The sequence below is a fragment of the Dryobates pubescens genome, chromosome 31 (genome assembly GCF_014839835.1).
Source record: "Dryobates pubescens isolate bDryPub1 chromosome 31, bDryPub1.pri, whole genome shotgun sequence".
NCBI lineage: Eukaryota > Metazoa > Chordata > Aves > Piciformes > Picidae > Dryobates > Dryobates pubescens.
In genome coordinates, this window is record NC_071642.1 from 11381523 (window position 1) to 11400190 (window position 18668).

Sequence of the window (18668 nt, forward strand, 5' to 3'; positions counted from 1 at the left end):
AGGGAAGAAGCTTTTCCTTATGTTTAGATGAAGTCTTCATATTCTCACCTGTGCCTGTTGCCTCTTGTCAGGGAACACCACTGAAAAGAGAGTGGTCCCATCCTTTTGACCTCTGCCCTTTAATAATTGACAAGCATTGAGAAGATCTCCTCTCAATCTTCTCTTCTCCAGGCCAAACAGCCCCGGGTCTCAGCCTCTCCTCAAAATTATTTGTGGTGGCATCTGCCAGATGCACAAGTCCAGAGCTCTGCTCTGTGGACCTGAAGCACCTGTTGTCATGATGCAAAGGAACACTTGGCATGGAGTTCAGATGCATTTTGCATTAGTTATCGTTTTCAGGCCAGCTGAATTGTTTGCAGTGCTGAGCAAACCAGTGCAAAAGAATACAGTGGGAAACATTTGACTAGCTGCTCCTTGCTGTAGAAACTGGGTTACTTAATACATGTCATAGACTGCACTAGGTTTTCTACGCTAAAAAAGGGGCCCCTTAAGAAAACCATTCGAGGTAGGCACCTTTTTGTCAGGCCGCAGGCGTCGTTATATGCGATGGGGACGGCAGCTCTGACCACCCCAATGTGGGCAAGCAGCAGCCCTCAGGGAGGAGCAGGATATGCAGCAGCTCCAGGGCTGAGGAGCCTGGACGGTTAACTCTCCGGTGCGGCAGGGGTTGGTGTGCGAGGAGCGGCGTCTGCCAAGCCGTGCTGTCCCAAACCGAGTCGAGCTGTGCAGTGCCGTGCCGTGCCGTGCCGCGCGGTCATGCCCCACAGCGCTCCCTGGCGGCCCGCGGCAGGTGACGTGTTGCTGCCTGTGCGCGCTCGGGCCCGTCCCGCCCATTCCTTCGGCCTCCCCGGGTGGGGCGTTGCCAGTCGCGTTCCCGATAGTGTCTGGGGGCCGGGGCAGGAGGCTGGCGGCACCAATCGGAGCTGAGCTCTGCGCGGCGTCCCTTGCGTCATCGCCGGCACGCCTGCCCTCGGCCTATCGGGCGTGGCTGTTAGTGGGTCACCCAATCACCGTGCCCGGATGGGTCAAGGGGGCGTTTTCCTTGCTGCCAATCAGCGCACCAGGGGGTGGAACTTGTGGGCGCGAGGCGGGGGTGGATGCTGTGCGGCAGTGCGGGTGGGGAGGGAGGGAGGCTCTGCTCCGGCTGCCGCCGCTACCGCTGCACGGCTCTATCGTGGGCTCCGTCCGCCGCAGACATGATCCACAGCCTGTTCCTGATCAATGCCTCGGGGGACATTTTCCTGGAGAAGCACTGGAAGAGCGTTGTCAGCCGCTCCGTCTGCGACTACTTCTTCGAGGCGCAGGAGAGGGCCTCGGAGGCAGAGAACGTGCCGCCGGTGATCCCCACGCCGCACCACTACCTCCTCAGTGTCTACCGCCACAAGATCTTCTTCGTGGCCGTTATCCAGAGCGAGGTGCCGCCTCTCTTCGTCATCGAGTTCCTGCATCGCGTCGTCGATACCTTCCAGGTAGGGCTGGTGGGGCCGGGTCACTGCCCGGTTCTGAGGGAGAACGCTGGGGACAGGGAGCCCTTGAGGTGGGCACCGATTAATTTTGTCATTTTGACAGAATCATGGAACGGTAGGGTTTGGAAGGGACCTCTGGGGATCATCCAGCCTGACCCCCCCTGCTAAAGCAGAGGCACCCGCAGCAGGTTGCCCTACCTGTGTGCTTACATGCAGTGATATTTCTTGGCAGTCTTTGCTTCCTGAAGAAGCTAACCACAGGAGTAGCCCCAGAGCAATAATGTTCCCTTGGTATTGTGGCTGACATGACCCGTGCTAGTTTAGGGTGACAGTGAGGATGTTCTGAGGATGTTCATCAACAAGGATTATGCTTTGTGATGACCAGCATCTAGCAGAACACAGGAAATGGGGTTGCTTGGTCAAATGAGTATCATGTGAGCTTTTGCTTTTACAGAAAAGAAATAAGAGCAGATGGTGATGTGGTGATTTGGCAGCCTGCTGGGGCAGTGCCAGAATCATAGAGTTCTTTGGGTTGGAAAAGACCTCTAAGGTCATCCAGTCCAACCATCAACCCAGCACCACCGTGGCCACTAAACCATGGTCCCAAGTGCCATGGCCACACCTTGCTTGCCTCCAGAGACAGTGACTCCACCACTTCCCTGGGCATCCTGTTCCAATCCCTGACCACTCAGGTGTGCTGAGAGCTGTGTGTGTCTGTTGGGAGCAGCCTGATATGCTTGCACTCATGCCTGGAGTTTCAGTGTTCTTGCACCTCAGAGGTGCAAGATTGATTTCTGTGTGGCAAGACACTGAACTGAAGGATAACTAAGACTCTTTGTGAGACTGTTGAGTAATTGTTTCTTTTGCACAGGATTATTTTGGTGTCTGTTCAGAGGTGATGATCAAGGACAATGTTGTGGTAGTTTATGAGGTGCTGGAGGAGATGCTGGACAATGGCTTTCCATTGGCAACGGAGTCCAACATTCTGAAGGAGCTGATTAAACCTCCGACCATCCTGCGCACAGTGGTCAACACCATCACAGGTACAGGGAAACAAGAGGCAGATGAAATGGGGAGGCTGTGTGGCAGGATTCCTGCTGAAGTCAATTAGGATGTGAGTGAAGAACATTTATGCTGCCCCACACCATTTGAAAGCCCAGCACAGGTGTGTTTAGGGAGACCTGGGTTAGTGCTTTGCTTTGAGCAGCACCAGCTGCATTTGATTTATCTTTTTCAACCAAAACAGACTGCAGCTGCAGTTGCAGCCATGCCATGTCTTCCTGGATGAGTGACTTCAGTGTGGGATGGCTTTGTGGTTTGGTTTTAGTTACACTTCTTGTTTTTGAGTTGCATTTGAGAGAGGTGTAAGTTGCACAATATAAACTGAGTCTGGAAGAGGAGCAGCCTAGCTCTGCAGAGACAAAGGCTCTCAGGGATTAATCATCATTGAGGCCAAGGGCTTGTTCTGGAGCACTGCCTAACTTCTGTGGCTGTTGGTTTTGTCTTTGTGTTTTTGCAGGAAGCACTAATGTGGGTGACCAGCTTCCTACAGGACAGTTATCAGTGGTGCCCTGGAGACGTACTGGTGTAAAATACACCAACAATGAAGCTTACTTTGATGTGGTTGAGGAGATAGATGCAATCATTGACAAATCAGGTAGGGGAGTTGCTTCTGGATAAGGTGAGGGCAACTTATCACAGAAACATAGCATCATTAAGGTTTGACAAGACCTCTAAGACAGAATTTACTTTATTGTTGCAGGTTCCACAATTACTGCTGAAATCCAAGGGGTGATTGATGCCTGTGTCAAGCTAACTGGGATGCCAGACCTTACCCTCTCCTTTATGGTAAAGCTGAAGGATGTGTCTTTACTTTAGGACTTTGAGAAGAAGAGGAGGTCCAGCAGCACTGCCTTCACCACCCTTGTGGCTTGCTTTGGTTTCAGAACCCTCGGCTGCTGGACGATGTCAGCTTCCACCCCTGTGTGCGCTTCAAGCGCTGGGAGTCGGAGAGAATTCTGTCCTTCATCCCACCTGATGGGAACTTTCGCTTGCTCTCCTACCACGTCAGTGCTCAGAAGTAGGTGATGAACATGGATTCACAGAAGGGGTTGGGTTGGAAGGGACTTTAAAGTTCATCCAGTAGCAGCCCCACTGCCATGGGCAAGGACACCTCCCACCAGCCCAGGTTGCTCAAGGCCTTGTCCAGCCTGGTCTTGAACATCTCCAGGCAGGAGCATCCATGGCGCAAACCAAAGGTAAAGGCAAGAGGTTGGCGAGGACTTTCTGCTCTGTTCTTTCTTGCAGTCTGGTGGCAATTCCTGTCTATGTCAAACACAACATCAGCTTCCGTGACAGCAGCTCCCTGGGACGCTTTGAGATCACAGTGGGGCCGAAGCAGACCATGGGGAAGACCATAGAGGGAGTGATGGTAACTAGCCAGATGCCCAAAGGTGTCTTAAACATGACCCTCACCCCCTCTCAGGGAACACATGTCTTCGACCCAGTTACAAAGGTGAGAGGAAAGAGAGATGAATCCTTTATTTACATCATTTTGACCTTTCAGCCAATGAAGCTGAGTTGTTCCTGCTTACCTAAACACTTCTGCACACTGCTTTCCTGAAGGCAGTCTCTGTCCTTGGGGTGAGAACTCTTTCTGCATGGTTGCTATACTAGAAGTTGGTCCCTTAATAAACAGCTGAGTGTCTGAGTGGTTGTAGTTCTGCTTGCTTGGGGTGTGCAGAAGATCCAAGAGCTGGTATTCTGCATGTTCTCCATAAAATCCATTAAAAGCTGTCCATGGAAGGGGAGTGTTCTTTAGAGGGTGTTAGAGCATTTCTGTTTCACGGCTGCATTTTCTGTTCCTTGAAGTTGCTGTCGTGGGATGTGGGGAAAATAAACCCCCAGAAGCTGCCAAGCCTGAAGGGGAGTGTGAGCCTGCAAGCTGGGACTTCAAAACCAGATGAGAACCCCACCATTAACCTGCAGTTCAAAATTCAGCAGCTGGCTATATCTGGTAAGTGACTGTCAGGCAGAGAAGCTGAATGTTGGCTGCTGTGTCAGTGCTCACTTTGCATGTAGCTGAAGTAGCTCTGCAGGCCTCCTGAAGTCCATTCCCTCTGGAAACTATTCTCCATGTGTGCTTGGGCTACAGATGGTGGATTTGTTCTCTCTGTGAAACTGCCTGTCTGCATTTCCTTGCCTTCTGTGCTCACATACAAAGAACTCAAGGGTGTGGATGTGTCTGTAAGGAAGGATTCTGACAGTAGGTATCTGTCAGCTTTTCTGCTTAGTGCTTGCTAAAGCTTTCTGTGTTTTCTGCACCTCTGGTATGGTCCATTTGTTAAGCCTCAGGGCTGCTCTGCTCAGTCCCTGGCAGCAGCCAGTCTTACCCTGTGTTTGTTTGCTTGTAGGACTGAAGGTGAACCGCTTGGACATGTATGGGGAGAAGTACAAACCCTTCAAGGGGATAAAGTACATGACTAAGGCTGGCAAGTTCCAAGTCCGAACCTAGAGCATCCTGCTAGTGAGGAGCAGCACTGTTCTGTTTCTTCTGTCCCTGACTGCTGGATGCAGCCTCTTATCCCATCCATCTGTTTAGGGTTGCTCCCTTGCCTCTAGCAGCATGAGCAGGAGAGCCAGTGTATAGGGTGCTGGGGAGCAGGGAAAAGCAATGCTGACCTGAAACCATCTCATCTCTAGCTGAGTCTGAAGTATTTGGAACAATGGCAGATGGGAGAGGTGTTCAGATCCCTTGGGATTAGTGAGTCATGGATGCAAGCTTGTATCATCTTCATTTTGCTGTCTTCAAGTACATTCTAGGGGATTTATTGCCTTTTGAACCTCCTTTATATCCCTGCTGGCTTTTATACCCTTGTAGAGTGATACAAAGTTGAATTCCCACAAACTTCAACTCCACTGTGACAGTCCAGGATCTGCCCTTCTCCATCACTGGGCATTAAGGTGGAGAGCTGTATAGTTCTTGGCAGCAGAGAGATCATGTAGCCTCTGCCTCAGGACTGGAAGAAGCGGGAAGGCAGGTTGTCAGATGTTAAGGAGCCTGAGATGGGGGATGGTGCCACAGAGGGGGAAAGGGAAGAAGTGGAAGCTTTTTGTGGGTATTTCATAAGCCATCTTGGTCATCAGGTATCTTGAATCTCTGAAGACAGACTGGAAACCCACTCAAATCTTCATAAGGTATCCTAGAAGGGCTGATGGTAGCACGTGTGGTGTGGTACTGATGGGTGGAGACATCTGAATGTACATCTGCTTCTCTGTCAGTATTTGGAGGCAGCTTCTTTAGAGGGTCAGGGAAAAGACAGGCAGGAGAATTTTTGTGGAGACAGCACTCTGGACAACAAAGCTGTGGCTGAAGGAAGATAGTAACTTGTGGGAACTTCTGTTTGTCTCTGCCCATTGCACATGAAGGTGATGCCACTGTTCTCCTGCTCACTGCTGGCTGTCTTTGGCATAGTTGTGTGCTGGTACCTTGGTAGTTTTTCTGGCTGTCCTACCTCACTGTAGTTCCTGTATCAGTCAGCTGCTGTGCAGGTGGCTTCAAGCCTATACTGGATTTTCCCTGGGACCATTTCTTGTGCAGGAGCTCTAGCTGCACCTGCCCATTCCAGTCTGTGTTGCATCTCTGTATAGCATCAATATGAAACTGGAAGCATCTGCACTGTTCCACATTGTCTGTGATGTGTTCTCTGGCCACTAGATGCCAAGGTGTGATCTCTGTGCTAGCACAGCTTGTTCCTCTGCTGCTGTACATGGGGCTACAGCTTCTGGCTGTGGAGTCCAGATGCTTGTGAGCAGAACAAGGTGACCCTAAACAAAGGGTAGTATCCATTCTGGTTTGCATGTGGTGGATCCTTGCAGTGGATGAGTGGTATCTTGCTTGTGGAATGGCAAGCTCCAGTGCAGCTGAAGCCATAGCAGGCGACCTCGCTGCTGAGCATGTTCAGTGCAAATAAAACCTTCAGCAAAGGCATCAATAAAGGTCATTTTTACATGTGCCTGTGTCACTGCAGAGTGGTTTCTGTGGTCTTTGCAAGAAATACAGTTGGCATTTGGGGAAGAGGGAAGATTATGCCACTTGGATTGTGGATAGCAGGTGCCTTAGGGAGATACATGTCTTCATGCAGCTGTGAGTGTAAAGCTAACATTAATTCCTTGGTCAGTTCTCTTAGTGTTCCCCAGATTATCAGAAACTCTGTGAGTAAACATTTTGAGTTAAAATGATTAGAGTTTCCCCAAGACAGCAGTCTGGTTCTGTAGCTACAATGCCCCTGTGACAGACACTAAAGCTAACCTTCTGGACCCCCAGTACAACGTTCTCATTTCACACCTTCTCTTTATAAAGCAGCTGGACAGAGAGAATCTCTCAAAAGAGGCTTAACTGCTGGGATGTGCACAGACACCACTTAGTGTCACATGGCAACCACAGTGCCAGTCAGTAAAGCTGATTACTGAGCTTCTAGTTCACAGTGACTTGGAGATTCCTGCCCTGTCTTCTGTAAGAGGACAAGTGCAGCCTTGGGACATTTGAACTAACCTTTGCCTGTGGATATAAATCTAGTAGGCACCTAAAATTGCTACCATTACACTTGTCCTTCGCTCTTCCCTGCTGTGCTAAAGAGAGCTGCTGCTTCCATGTGATTAGATGCAAGGAGAAAGCTTGGGGATGTGGAGGGAGAGAAGTGTTAGCTCCAAACCTGTGATAAGGAAAGGAGAGTGAGCAGAGAATGTACCCTTCCCACCTGCAGGTTGTCTTCCTCTTGTTCTGAAAGTCCTCTGGATGAAGAGGAAGTCCTGTCAGCACCCTTAAAGCACCCAGAAGGTGGCTGCAAGGGCCTGGCCACAAGCTTGTGGGTGGTTCCTTCTCCTTTCTCAGGGTGTCATGTTGTCCTGGATCCAGTCAAGGTACCGACTGACGTTGGTGTAGACCCCAGGCTTGTCCTTGCGGCCGCAGCCGATGCCCCAGCTGATGATTCCAATCAGGAACATCCTCTCCTCCCTCATGCAGACCAGAGGCCCTCCAGAGTCACCCTGCAGGGAAGCAGCAGGTCAGTAACAAACTTCCTCTTTTAGCTTTGGTTTTGTGTCCTCTCACTGGCTCCTGCAGTGTACCAGGTCTACAGATACCCTATGTAGTATGCATAGAAACAGGAAACAGCACTTCCACACAAGGCACTTCTGCATTCCTCCCACCAGCCCAGGTTGCTGAAGGCCTCATCCAGCCTGGCCTTGAACACCTTCAGGCAGGGGGCATCCACAGCCTCCCTGGGCAACCTGCTCCAGTGTCTCAACACCCTCACTGTCAAGAATTTCTTCCTAATCTCCAGTCTCAGTCTCCCCTTTTCCAGCTCAAAACCATTGCCTCTCGTCCTGTCACTCTCAGCCCTTGTCAAAAGTCCCTCCAGTGTTCTTGTAGCCCCCTTCCGGTACTGGAAGGCTGCTCGAAGGTCTCCCTGGACACTTCTCTGTGCATCAGTAAAGCAAAATTACTACAGAGCTGTTTAAATGGAAAAGCTGTGGGCTGAATGTGTGCACTCCTTTTTCTCTCTGTTACACCTGCTGATTCTCCACCTTTTGGCCTTCATTCTTTCCTCCACCTTTCAGCAGAGCAGCACCCCATTCCTCTTACAGAACCTCCTGCAGAGCCTTTTCCCTGTTTGCATAACAGAAAATATTAGGAAATGCTGCTGAGGTGGAGTTTCCTGCTCAGTTTTGTGGCATTTCCTCTTATTTGGGATTTTCAGGCTGTATTGTTCTGGTTTGCTTGGTTAAGTGTGTGGCTTTACTTTCCCAGCTAGGAGGGGAAAGGAGAAAAAAAGCAGAAGCCTGCAGTTGTGTTTAACCAAAGCCTACTGGAACTTCATGGAGCCAAATGCAGATTCTCATAGAATCACAGAATTGGTTAGCTTGGAAAGGACCTTTTAACATGGCTCAAAGCCATTGCCCCTTGTTCAAAGTCCCTCCCCAGCTCTCCTGTAGCCCTCTTCAGGTGCTGGAAGGCTGCTCTAAGGGCTGTTTGGAGCCTTCTCTCTCCATTTACTGTCACACACAGTAGCATAAAAGGAGACCTTAGAGCAGCCTTCCAATACCTGAAGAGAGCAGAGGAGGGAGTCTGGACAAGGGCTGGGAGGGAGTGACAGGCTGAGGGGGAACGGATTTAAGGTGGAAGAGGGGAGATGGAGACTGGAGAGGAGGAAGAAACTCTAAATGCTGAGCATGGTGAGACACTGGAACAGGTGTGCCAGGGAGGCTGTGGATGCCTCTTCCCTGGAGCTGTTCAGTGCCAAGTTGGATGAGGTCTAGTGGAAGCAGTTCCTGCCCATGGCAGGGGGTTGGAACTGGAGGATCCTCAAGGTCCCTTCCAACCCAAACCACTCTCTGATTCTATGAAAGCAGAGAGGAGCAGAATTGGGTTTACCTTGCAGGCATCATCCAGGTTCCTTGTGTCCCCTGCACACAGCATGTTGTCTGTAACTGTCCTGTTGTCGAGGTGCTGCGCTGTGCACCGGCTGGCTGGGAACAGCCTGACGTGGCCTTCCTTCAGCTGCTCGGAGTAGAATGGAGAGACTGGAAAGAAAGTGCCTCCATCAGTACCTTCCTCTCTCCCTGGATCTACCTACACATATTTGTATTTTATTTCTTAATTGCAGTTCAGTTGCTGTAGGTTAGGGAAAAGTAAACAGAAGTACTTGGAGTGGGGAGGGGGTGGCTAAGCAAATGTTTCCTTGCCAGAGGCTTTCTTTAGTTCTTGGAGGATCTGCTTTGCTAGGCACAACAACTTCTATCTGTTGGAGACAGAATAGTGTTTCTTTAGCAAGCTTAAAGGCTGAAGAGGCTTTTGTGGGCTCCAAATTAAAGGCTGCTTATTTTCTGGGATGGGTAAACTGCCTTTGCACAGTTACATCAATCAAAAGTGAAGTCACAGCAAGTGCCTATGAAAATCCCTAGCTGTATGAAACAGGATTCTGACCTATTTAATACTAGACTTGGACAGAAAAAAGTGAGATGCAATACTGAGTAAGTGGATAGGAATGTACACTTGTGTTAGAGTGGAATGGAAGGGATTTGTCTGTTTATTTTGGGCTCTGGTTTTACTCTCCTGCAGAGCTGCCACTGCAGAAAGCTGAAAGTTGGCAAGATTGTTGTTTTTTCAGTCTAGTTTTGAGTTAGTTGCAGCATCCTTCCCCTCTTGAAGAGTTTATCCTGTACTCTCTGTAAGCAATGCTGAGCATAGGCCCTGAGAGCACTTCAAAACACTTTATGCCACAGTTAGATGTTCAACCTTCAAGCCTGTTCCAAACCCCCGAGTTCAAATCATGCTTAGGCCTTGTTATGATGGATGCTGATGTAAGCCTATATAACACAGGGAGTGACACACCAAATGCCACCAAAGGCTGGAATGCTTTGAGCTCAGGGCCCCAAACTTCGCTCAGAGTATCTCCTACTTACATTCTTCATCTCTGCCATAGCCAGAGATCTCACATTCAGTCCAGTCAGGCAGCTGCAGCTGTGGTGTGGGGAGGCAGGCAGCACGAACAGTGTCTGTCTCAACAGCACAGTCCTCTGTGTTTGAGTTCAGCTGCAGCAGAGCTGAAGAGTGAAAAAGAAAACTCATTCAGCAATTACAGCTTGAGCCAGCTGTGACCTTTCCAGGCATGGATCAGAAAAGTTCTTACCAATGTCATTGTTGAAGTTCTCTGAGTCAAACTGCTGGTGCACAATGTAGTTCTTCACTTGGAACTTCTGCTCGTTCTCCTCCGGGGTGGCTCGGGAGGTCCTGCCCAGCACAATCTTCAGCTGGCTCTTACTAAAGCTGAAGAGCAAGAGTCTCAATTTCTTCCCATCTTAACTGGAGTTGACCCCTCCCTTGAAGGTGTGCTGTTGGAGCTTCTGCTTCTCTGTTTTAGCACTCTTACTGCTTCATTCCCCAGGCAGTTTGACCTCAGGAGTCCCTGTTTGCCTTCATGTTTGCACAAACTGCTTACAACCACCATGGCAAAGCTGCTCTCCCAGCCCCTTGCTCTCCTCAAGTTTCAGAGGGCTCTGCATCTCTGCTGACAACTTTGTTCCTCAGATATTTGATATTCTGCTGTGCCACCTTCATGCCATGCTGCTGGCTGGCCTCACAAATGCCTGCCTGCAATGCTCAGCACATTAACCCCTTCCTTTTCAGTGTAAGCTGAGTGACTGGGAGGAAGAGCTTTTACCCTTCCAGTAGGGCTCTACTGGAGCTTCCATTTGGACGCTTCCATTTTCCAGATCCTTTTTCCCCAGCCAACACTGAACCTCCAACTTACCCTTCCTCAAAACAGTGAGCAGCTGACAAAACCCAGCAGGAGCTGATGAGAATTCCTCCACAGAGGAAGTGCTCTCCAGGAGCTCTGCGATACTGCACGAAGATGGCAGCTTGCCAGGGGTGCGCGGCGATGTCTGCGCGGGAGCCTCCCTTGATCCGGTACTGCGGGGCCCTGCGCCGCCGCAGCCCGCAGCTGGCTGTGGAGGACAAACCCAGGCGTCAGCCTTTCCTTCAGGAATTCTTGCTGGGAGTGTGGCTTAAGAGTAGAGTGCAGGGTTAAGGCAGCCTGGCGTGAACTGTTCGGTATCTGACTCATCCCTGTTTCCTAGGAAACCTGCATCCTGGTTTGAAAAATACAGTGAGGAGAGCTCTCTGCCTTTGCTGTGCTCCATTTCTGCAGCCTTCCCTCCTGGCACTTCTGTGAGAGTGGAGCCACGGAGTCCTTTTCTACACCAAAGGCTTTTGTGTGGTTCCCCCTGCCCCCCCTCTTATTTTACTGCTAAGAAGCTTAAATTCAACACAAATGGCATGCAGAAAAGTAATGCCTCAAAGAAAGAGTTAGGAGTGTTAGGATCCTTACAGCAAGTAGGCACGTTGCAGTACTCCCAGGTGAGCTGATTTCCCTTCAGGACATGACACCAGGGCTTGCTGTCATTGTCAGGGTTCCTGCAGCACAGAAAAAAGAAGAGCTGTTTGTATTAGCAGATCTGCAGGGAGTTTGGGGAGACCTAAAGGTGGCAGCCTGTGACCCCAGTGTCCTCCTTTGGAACTGGCCCTAGGGGCCTGTGGAGTTTGCCTTTGTGGAGTCTGATGTTGGAGGTGTGGACAGGTCAGGTGGAATCAAATTCCTATTACCAGTGAATTCCTTTGCTAGCAGCAATCTATCTCCTGGGCTTTAATAACCCCTGTGAAGGAGCAGAGCCCTGTCCCAAGAGCACCACGAGGAAGCTTGCTGGGATTTCCTCTTTAGCTCTCTCAGTGAGTCCTTACCGGCAGAAGTTGTGAGCGCCGAGGCCCAGCTGGGAAGCATCTTTCCTCCAGGCAGTGTATACCCTGTTGGCAAGGATTCTGGAATTCCACTTCAAACAGGTAACTCCAGACCTGCTGACGCTCTGGGTGCCTCTGTAATCTGTCCCTCTTCCAGATTTGCAGCTGATGCTCCCAGCTGCAGTGAGAAAGCTGCACATTAACTGAAGGATGTGAACCCCTCAGCTGTTCCTAACTGATTTCTCTTCAGGCATCTCTGTATCAGCTCTGCTTACCTCAGTCTCTTGGTGTTATAAAGCTTAATTATGATTTAATGTGAGAGTCCCAGCTTTGCAGGCTACAGAAAGAGCACAGATCCACAGAGATCCTTATACATGCAAGCTCTTAAGTCCACTCCCTGTCCCCCCAGCACATACCTTTGGAACAGGAGGGCACACTGCAGTGTTCCCAGCTGTACTTCCCTCCTTTATAGATGTAGCACCAAGGTCTGGAATCCTCATCTGGGTTTCTGGAAGGGTTATGATACTATGCATCATTATAAAGCTACTGGTAGTAGTCCCATGTCTGCCATCTAGTTTGGTAACAATGCTGCTCTGTGGGCTGAACCATCAGAAGTTCAGCCATCTGAACATGAGTCAGAAGTGTGTTGAAGGGGCCAAGGTGGTAACCAGCACCCTGGCTTGGATCAGGAACAGTGTGGCCAGCAGGAGTAGGAAAGTGTCTGCCTTCAGCTCCTCACCTGCAGTAGTTGTGGTTGCCCAGCCCTAGCTCGGCAGCATCCTCTCTTCGTGCGCTGTACCTCTGCTCCATCAAGCCATTGCTGTTCCAGGGCAAGCACTCAGTTCCGCTCTCTGTGGTGCTCCAGGTACCCCTGTATGCTCCTCCAGCATCTTTGTAGCACTTGGCTTCAGTATCTGAACAAAGGGGAACGAAATGTTACTGCAAGGACAGCAGCCCAAGCTCTGCTTCCACAGTTTCTGCTCTGTTGAAGCTTGGCTCCCAGGTGTCCTGTCCAGTAAGGCAGTGCAGAAGCCTTGCCAAGCAGGCTGTAAGCACACACAGAGGCCTTCAGCTCCAAAATTCAGAGTTTTGGTCTCAGAGCACTGGGAACAGCCTAGGTGTCCTTCTTCAAAGTTGTTTGTAGCAGTAGCTTTAGAATAGAGAATCAACTTAACCGAGAGCCCTGCATGCAGCTCCTGCACTGCACAATGAAGCCCAGCAGCACTGCTGCCAGCTCCTGGCATGGGGCACTCACCTATTTCACACTGCTTCCCAGAGAAGCCCTGGTGGCACTGGCAGAGGAAGAGCTGTGGGGAATAATATGCCTGTGAGCACTGGCCCCCGTTGTAGCATTTGTTTCTGGTGCAGGCTGTGGACAGAAGCACAAGGCAGGAAATGCTGTTAGGTTCCACAGGTAAGAGCCTGGCAGTGGCTGCCCATCTGCCCTCTCCTGTCAGTCTCCTTTAGCCTCTTCTGCCCCACCTCTCTGGTACTCTCATGTGCTCACATGCAGTGCTTACATTCCTCCTTTGCTCCACCAGCCCCACATGCACCACCAGGAGCCTTCCTCAGCCTCTTGCCCATTTAGTCCTGCCTGAGTTACCCATGTTAGTGTTTTCATTTCTATCCTGTCATATTTCATGCCAGATTTTCTGTGTGGTAACTCCTTCCCTGACAGTGGAGTGTTTGTGGAGGATGATTAGATGGTCAGTCTCTCATCCTCCACCACTTCCTTTCTCTTGTTCTTCTTCATACTCACCTCTGATAGGCACAGTGTGGCAGCGACTCCAGCCACTGTCACACCTACAGTATTCTATTCTGCTCCCTGAGAGCCTCAGCCAGGTCCCCCTGTGCTGGTAAATTTCTCCAGATGATTTGTCTGTGCAAATGGCTGTAATTGGAGAAAAGAAAGCCTCTTTCAGAGATTCAGGGAAAAGACCTGGCTGAGCAGAACTACTCCCTTCTCTTTCCAGGAGGAGAGTATCTGCAGTGGGAGCATCTTATGGGCTGCCCTTTCTCCTTCTTGGACCACAGCTGCCCCACAGCTCTCCCTGGTGCATTGCTGGGTGTGCTGGTGCTGAACAGCCTCTTGTTCTCTGAAGAGGAGCAAGAGGGGAGAACTTTGCTCTTTGAGTTGTGGATGGTATTAAGGGTCTGGTAGTTTGCCTTCTGACTCTCTCATCCAGAGAACTATGGCAAACAGCTTTCAGGCTCTGTGCCCTCAGCATCATCTGCCTTCCCCTCCTGTGATCAGAAAGCTCCAGGGAACATGGTCCTGGCTTACCTCTAGATCTGGCTCCCCGTTTGAAGCGCAGGTGCAAGCCCTGCAAGCAGAGAAGATGAGTTCTGTGAGTTACTGCTCTCTGAAGAGCAGAGAACAAAGGCCTCCAGAGAGCCAGTCCTGTTGGTGAGGTCTGGTAAAGCAGGGGAGCTCTGAGCAGCTGTCTGCCCTCCTTGTCAGGCAGCAGAGTGAAAAGTGCCCTGAGTGCCTCAGCATGGAAATCATGGAGCTGCCACAGGCTGCCCCGTGACTGCTTGTCATCTGGGTGAGCTGATCATAGAATGGTTTGGGTTGGAAGAGACCTTAAAGACCATGCAGTTCCAGCCCCCTGCCATGGGTAGAGACACCTCCCACCAGCCCAGGTTGCTCAAGGCCTCACCAAACCTGGCCTTGAACACCTCCAGGGAGGAGGCAGCCACAGTGTCTCTGGGCAGCCTGTGCCAGTGTCTCCCCTCCCTCATTGGAAAGAGTTTCTTCTTAATAAGCAGATTCTGATGCAGACAGCTGGAGTTTGATGGCAAGGCAGTGCTGTTGAAAATGCAGGAGGCTGGCAGAGCACTGTTTGATGGAGTAGCTTCTTACCTGGCATTGAGCAGTCACGACTGCTCCCACCAGCAAGAGCAGGCATGGGAGTCTGCCTTCCATCCTGAGTGCTTTCCACATCACCTTCAAATTGCAGGTTATCTCTAGAGACAGGAGGAAAAACAAGATGTGGAACAAATCAGGTTTTCTGATTTAAAGCTATCATTTGCTTCCTAAAAGAAGTAGTTACTCCTGCATGTAGTAATAGTAGCTCTTCAGAGGGCTGTGCTGATGAATCATGAGAGCGTGATTTAGATCATGAGTGTGTGATGTAGATGCTTTGGAGAAATCCAGCACCAGAGATCTGTTTTCTCCCTTCCTATAAAAAAAAAATATAATGGCTTCTCTACAGACCCAAGAGCTGGGGGTGAGCTGGAGTAAAAGGCAAGATAGAATTTCATCCCCAGTCTCTAGGATTGCTCTGCAGTTTCACAACTGAGATAACCTTCAGGCATTGTCTCCCACACCAGCAGCTTTTCATTGTCTGCATTATATGATCCCTAAACAAGCAGAAAGCCACCACAATTCTTGCTGCTTCCAGAAATTAGGGGCTCAAACTCTCTTTCTGTGTAGTCAGAGAAGGCAGCTGGATAATAGCTGGTGAGATTGGAGTATGACAGATGAGTGAGTCATAAATTGGGATCCAGGGCTATAAAAGGCAGAGACTTTGTGGGTTTGTAGGCTTTTGCTTTAAAGAATACACAAATTCAGATTTGTTCTAAGCAGAAGGCACAAATACTCCAGTGGCTGAAGTAAGGCAGGATAGGTTAGGCTATGGTTTCTCATCACTAGACAGCACAAAGAGGAGTTTCAAGTTGCCAGTCAGGCTGAAAAGATTCACAGGAATGGCTTCTTGAGATCTCAGATAGTCCAAGTCATGTCCTGAGGATGAGATCTCTGTTTTCAAAGCACCTGCATGCTTTGAGCAGGTTTATCCCTTGTACCCTGCTGTACAATCCCCTCCTCCCCCTCTCCATGGGAGGATGCCTGGCGATCCCTTGGTGCTTGCTCTCCCACTGTGCATAGAAAATTGGTAACAGCTGTTGCCAGATGTTTGTTTTCAGTTTCAGGAAAGGTCACAAACTTAGGCCACTCCATTGGAATGTTGCAGATAAGCCCTATCAAACCCAACTCCTCTGGCTGTTTACAGAACCCTCCCGGTTGTGTGCTGCCTTAAACACTTTGTGCCTTCTGCCCTCCCTCACCCTTGGCTCTCTCTCTGATCCAAGCCAGTCCAGCAGTAAGCCATCAGCCCTGGATGTGGTGTTCTAACATTTTGCTTCTATGCTTTCAAGTACTTCAGGACATGAAGGTATACAATACCCTAAATGTACCTCTGTCTTTTGAAGCAGCAGCAGGAATAAATCCCAGATGGATTTGCTACTAACAGCAGCATGAGCAGCACGAGTGCATTACCTTACTGAGGAGGAACAAGGTCTAAATGGGATCTGTCTTACCAAAGTTGAACAAAAAATCATTAATAGACATTAAAAGTAGTTCTTCCCCTGACTTTATGCCTCCCAATAACCTCTTCTGTCCACTGCAGCATGCTTCTGATTCTGCTTCTCTAGCAGTAAGAGCTTGCTGCTGAGCAGCTGTGTTCAGACAGTTCAAGCAAAAGACTGCAGATCCTTGCAGTTTTTTGCTGCCTTGTGGAGAAAGTGCTTCTGTATTGCTCTTCTAAACAGAGCAGAGGAAAATCACACTCAGGCTACTGCTATTTAAAATGCAACAGCAGGCAGACCTCTGCTTTTGGGGAAAGCAATTAACACAGCAACACAAGCAAATGAAAACCAAATCAAACAAGACAGAACAAAACCCCCAAAAGCAAGATTCTGTAGTCTTCAAAGGCACCAGAGGAAATGGAGATGTCAAACACTGGCTTGGTTTGGGGAATCATTCTCAATATTTCCTGTGCTTTTGGCTGCATTTGAAAGAAATCTTGTTTAGAGATAACTGAAGAGCAGCCCTCCTCTTTGTCCCTGCATTGTCCTGCTGGGCAGCCTGGGGTGAGAGGCAGAGTCTGATCTCCTCTCAGGAAGGTCATTAACCTTTTACTGCCAGCTCTCTGGGGCTCTCTCTCTTTACCCTCAGTATATTTGTCTGTAATTCTTAAGCTCTTCTGCTAATGTTCTTTGTGCAGGAGCCCTCTGCCTGCTCACTGCTCAGACCTGAGCCTGGCAGCCCTTTTTCTCTGAACTAACTGAAGCTTTCTTGAGAGAGCTGAAAGCCCAGGAGCTTGACCCAGCATTCTGAACGCCTTCAAAAGCTGAGAGACAATAGCTCTGCTTAGTTCATTACCATGGTGCTTTGGTGAGATGTAATAAATAACAGCAGTTAATGCCAATGCCACTGATGCTGCAAAGGGGAACTGCACTTTTTGGACAGGTGCAGAGCAGTACCTACCTTTGTGCTTTTTCTCTTCTGTATTCTGCTCAGCTTTCCCTTCCAGACCAGCCTGGGTTTGTTTTCTGCGTCTCTGCTCTCCCTGCACAGCTCCTGTCCTACTTAAGGCTCAGCTCCAGGGGGTGGAGACTCACTGCCGAGGGCAGCAGGGCGGCTTCCCCCCCGGCTTCCAGAGGCTCTGGGAGCGATCCAGGACAGGGTGGCTTGCATCCAGACCGTGAGAGAGGGCTGTGCAGGGCAGGAGCAAAGCTTGTTTGCTGCAGCGAGGGAGGCATGCTGGATTTTGCAGCCACTTTTGTTCTTTCTCTCTTCCAGTCAGGGAGCAGATTTGGTCTTCAGAAGCTTTTCCCCACTAAAAATCTTAAGTTTCAGTGACACTGAGGTTAAGCTGGAAGAGGAGAGATTTAGATTGGAAACAAGGAAGAAATTCTTGACGATGAGGGTGGGGAGACACTGGAGTAGGGTTGTGGATGTCCCCTCCCTGGAGGTGTTAAGGGCAGGCTGGATGAGGTCTTCAGCAACCTGGGCTGGTGGAAGGTGTCCCTGCCCATGGCAAGAGGTTGGAACTGAATGAACTCCAAGGTCCCTTCCAACCCAAACCATTTTATGAACCCATGATTTTGGAGGTGAAGTTGGAGTTGTAGAGGGTAATGAGGTCTCCTCTGAGCCTCCTCTTCTCTAGAGGGAACAATCCCAGGTTCCTGAGCCCCTCTCACAGGGATCCTTGTGAAGATAAGATGGCTAAAACTCATGCAGAAAGGCTAAAACAACAGAAGCAAGCAGCTTTGACACAGATCTTGAAGGTTATAGGGTCTGAGCAAAGGCTTTCCCCTAACTACCTGCAAGCAACTCTTAAGGTACATACTGCCAAAGAAGATAAAGCCTAACAAAGTGCATGCTGAACACACAAGCATGTTGCTCAACTCTCCACCCTAAACATCACAGACAGCTGGGATTAGGAAAACACCTCTGAGGAGGAGGGAAGACTCCAGATCTAGAAGCAGAGGTCAACAGGCTCTGCTCCTCTTCCTTCACCCACGCCAGGGGCAGCTTCTTCGATAAGAATTGTGCCTTTTGCTGCATTTCTGCAAGGCATCAACACTGCTGCAAAGCCCTGCACCGCCCACCCTAACTGCAATCACTAACTGCAGCTGGAGTTTTGCAGTTTGTGCCCTTATCCCTGGCAATCCCCAATGCGCTGTAGCTGTTGCTTTAATAAATCAGAGCCACGTACTTGTGAACTCTGCGAGACTGTCTCAATGAAAGTCCTTCTTGGGGCTCTGAAACAGGCAGAATGTTCACTTTGCTCAGCAGCCTCAGCGAAAGGCCCGAGGGCTCTGCATCAGACAAGAAGCTGACTTTGCTCAACAGCTTCAGGGGCTCTGAAACGGGCGAGCAGCGAGCTCTTACCGGTAAGGCGGCAGCGGCGCGGCGGGGAGCGGAGCCGAGCAGCACATTTCAGAGCGTTTCGAAGATTTTTAAGGCGGCTGCTGCACTGAGCCAGCCCCGGAGCTCCTCTACTCTCCGTCCACCTCAGCTCCCTGCCTCTAGGGAAGGTGGCAGCCGTCACGCCCGGCCCCGGCGGAGCAGGCTCGGCTGAGCGCCGGGAGCGGCGGCCCCGTGCACGGCTGCG

General features: G+C 50.2%; 2 protein-coding genes across 3 annotated transcripts; one reads left to right on the plus strand and one right to left on the minus strand.

The window, feature by feature from the left end:
• The first annotated feature begins 804 nt into the window (after window positions 1-804).
• Window positions 805-6480, plus strand: AP3M2 (adaptor related protein complex 3 subunit mu 2). The gene is made up of 8 exons (XM_009901631.2): window positions 805-1469; window positions 2338-2509; window positions 2986-3123; window positions 3229-3314; window positions 3413-3546; window positions 3774-3981; window positions 4338-4482; window positions 4880-6480. Exons 1-8 carry the CDS (start codon window positions 1098-1100, stop codon window positions 4978-4980), a joined length of 1356 nt encoding a protein of 451 aa, XP_009899933.2. The 5' UTR covers window positions 805-1097; the 3' UTR covers window positions 4981-6480.
• Window positions 6481-6591: 111 nt separating this feature from the next.
• PLAT (plasminogen activator, tissue type) lies at window positions 6592-18599 on the minus strand. 2 transcript variants are annotated; one of them, XM_009901630.2, is made up of 14 exons: window positions 17036-17142; window positions 14630-14733; window positions 14051-14090; window positions 13526-13657; window positions 13022-13135; window positions 12506-12680; window positions 12183-12274; window positions 11770-11944; window positions 11360-11445; window positions 10781-10976; window positions 10160-10296; window positions 9933-10073; window positions 8902-9050; window positions 6592-7514 (listed from the first exon to the last, which is right to left on the minus strand). In XM_009901630.2, the coding sequence occupies exons 2-14, from the start codon at window positions 14708-14710 to the stop codon at window positions 7356-7358; spliced, it is 1677 nt and encodes a 558-aa protein (XP_009899932.2). In that variant the 5' UTR covers window positions 14711-14733; window positions 17036-17142; the 3' UTR covers window positions 6592-7355. The 2 variants fall into 2 exon arrangements, with proteins under 2 accessions (XP_009899932.2, XP_054031470.1); XM_054175495.1 differs by lacking the exons at window positions 6592-7514; window positions 8902-9050 and adding an exon at window positions 18446-18599 and having other exon boundaries at window positions 9300-10073; window positions 17036-17423.
• Window positions 18600-18668: the final 69 nt, after the last annotated feature.

Coding starts and splice junctions, on each gene's coding strand:
- PLAT (XM_009901630.2), bottom strand. CDS start 14,710: ATGTGGAAAGCACTCAGGATGGAAGGCAGACTCCCATGCCTGCTCTTG. Junction 10,074..10,159: donor GAACTTCAACAATGACATTG/GTAAGAACTTTT, acceptor TTCACTCTTCAG/CTCTGCTGCAGCTGAACTCA. Junction 9,051..9,932: donor CTATGGCAGAGATGAAGAAT/GTAAGTAGGAGA, acceptor CTTTCTTTCCAG/TCTCTCCATTCTACTCCGAG.
- AP3M2 (XM_009901631.2), top strand. CDS start 1,098: ATGCTGTGCGGCAGTGCGGGTGGGGAGGGAGGGAGGCTCTGCTCCGGC. Junction 1,470..2,337: donor GCGTCGTCGATACCTTCCAG/GTAGGGCTGGTG, acceptor TCTTTTGCACAG/GATTATTTTGGTGTCTGTTC. Junction 2,510..2,985: donor AGTGGTCAACACCATCACAG/GTACAGGGAAAC, acceptor GTGTTTTTGCAG/GAAGCACTAATGTGGGTGAC.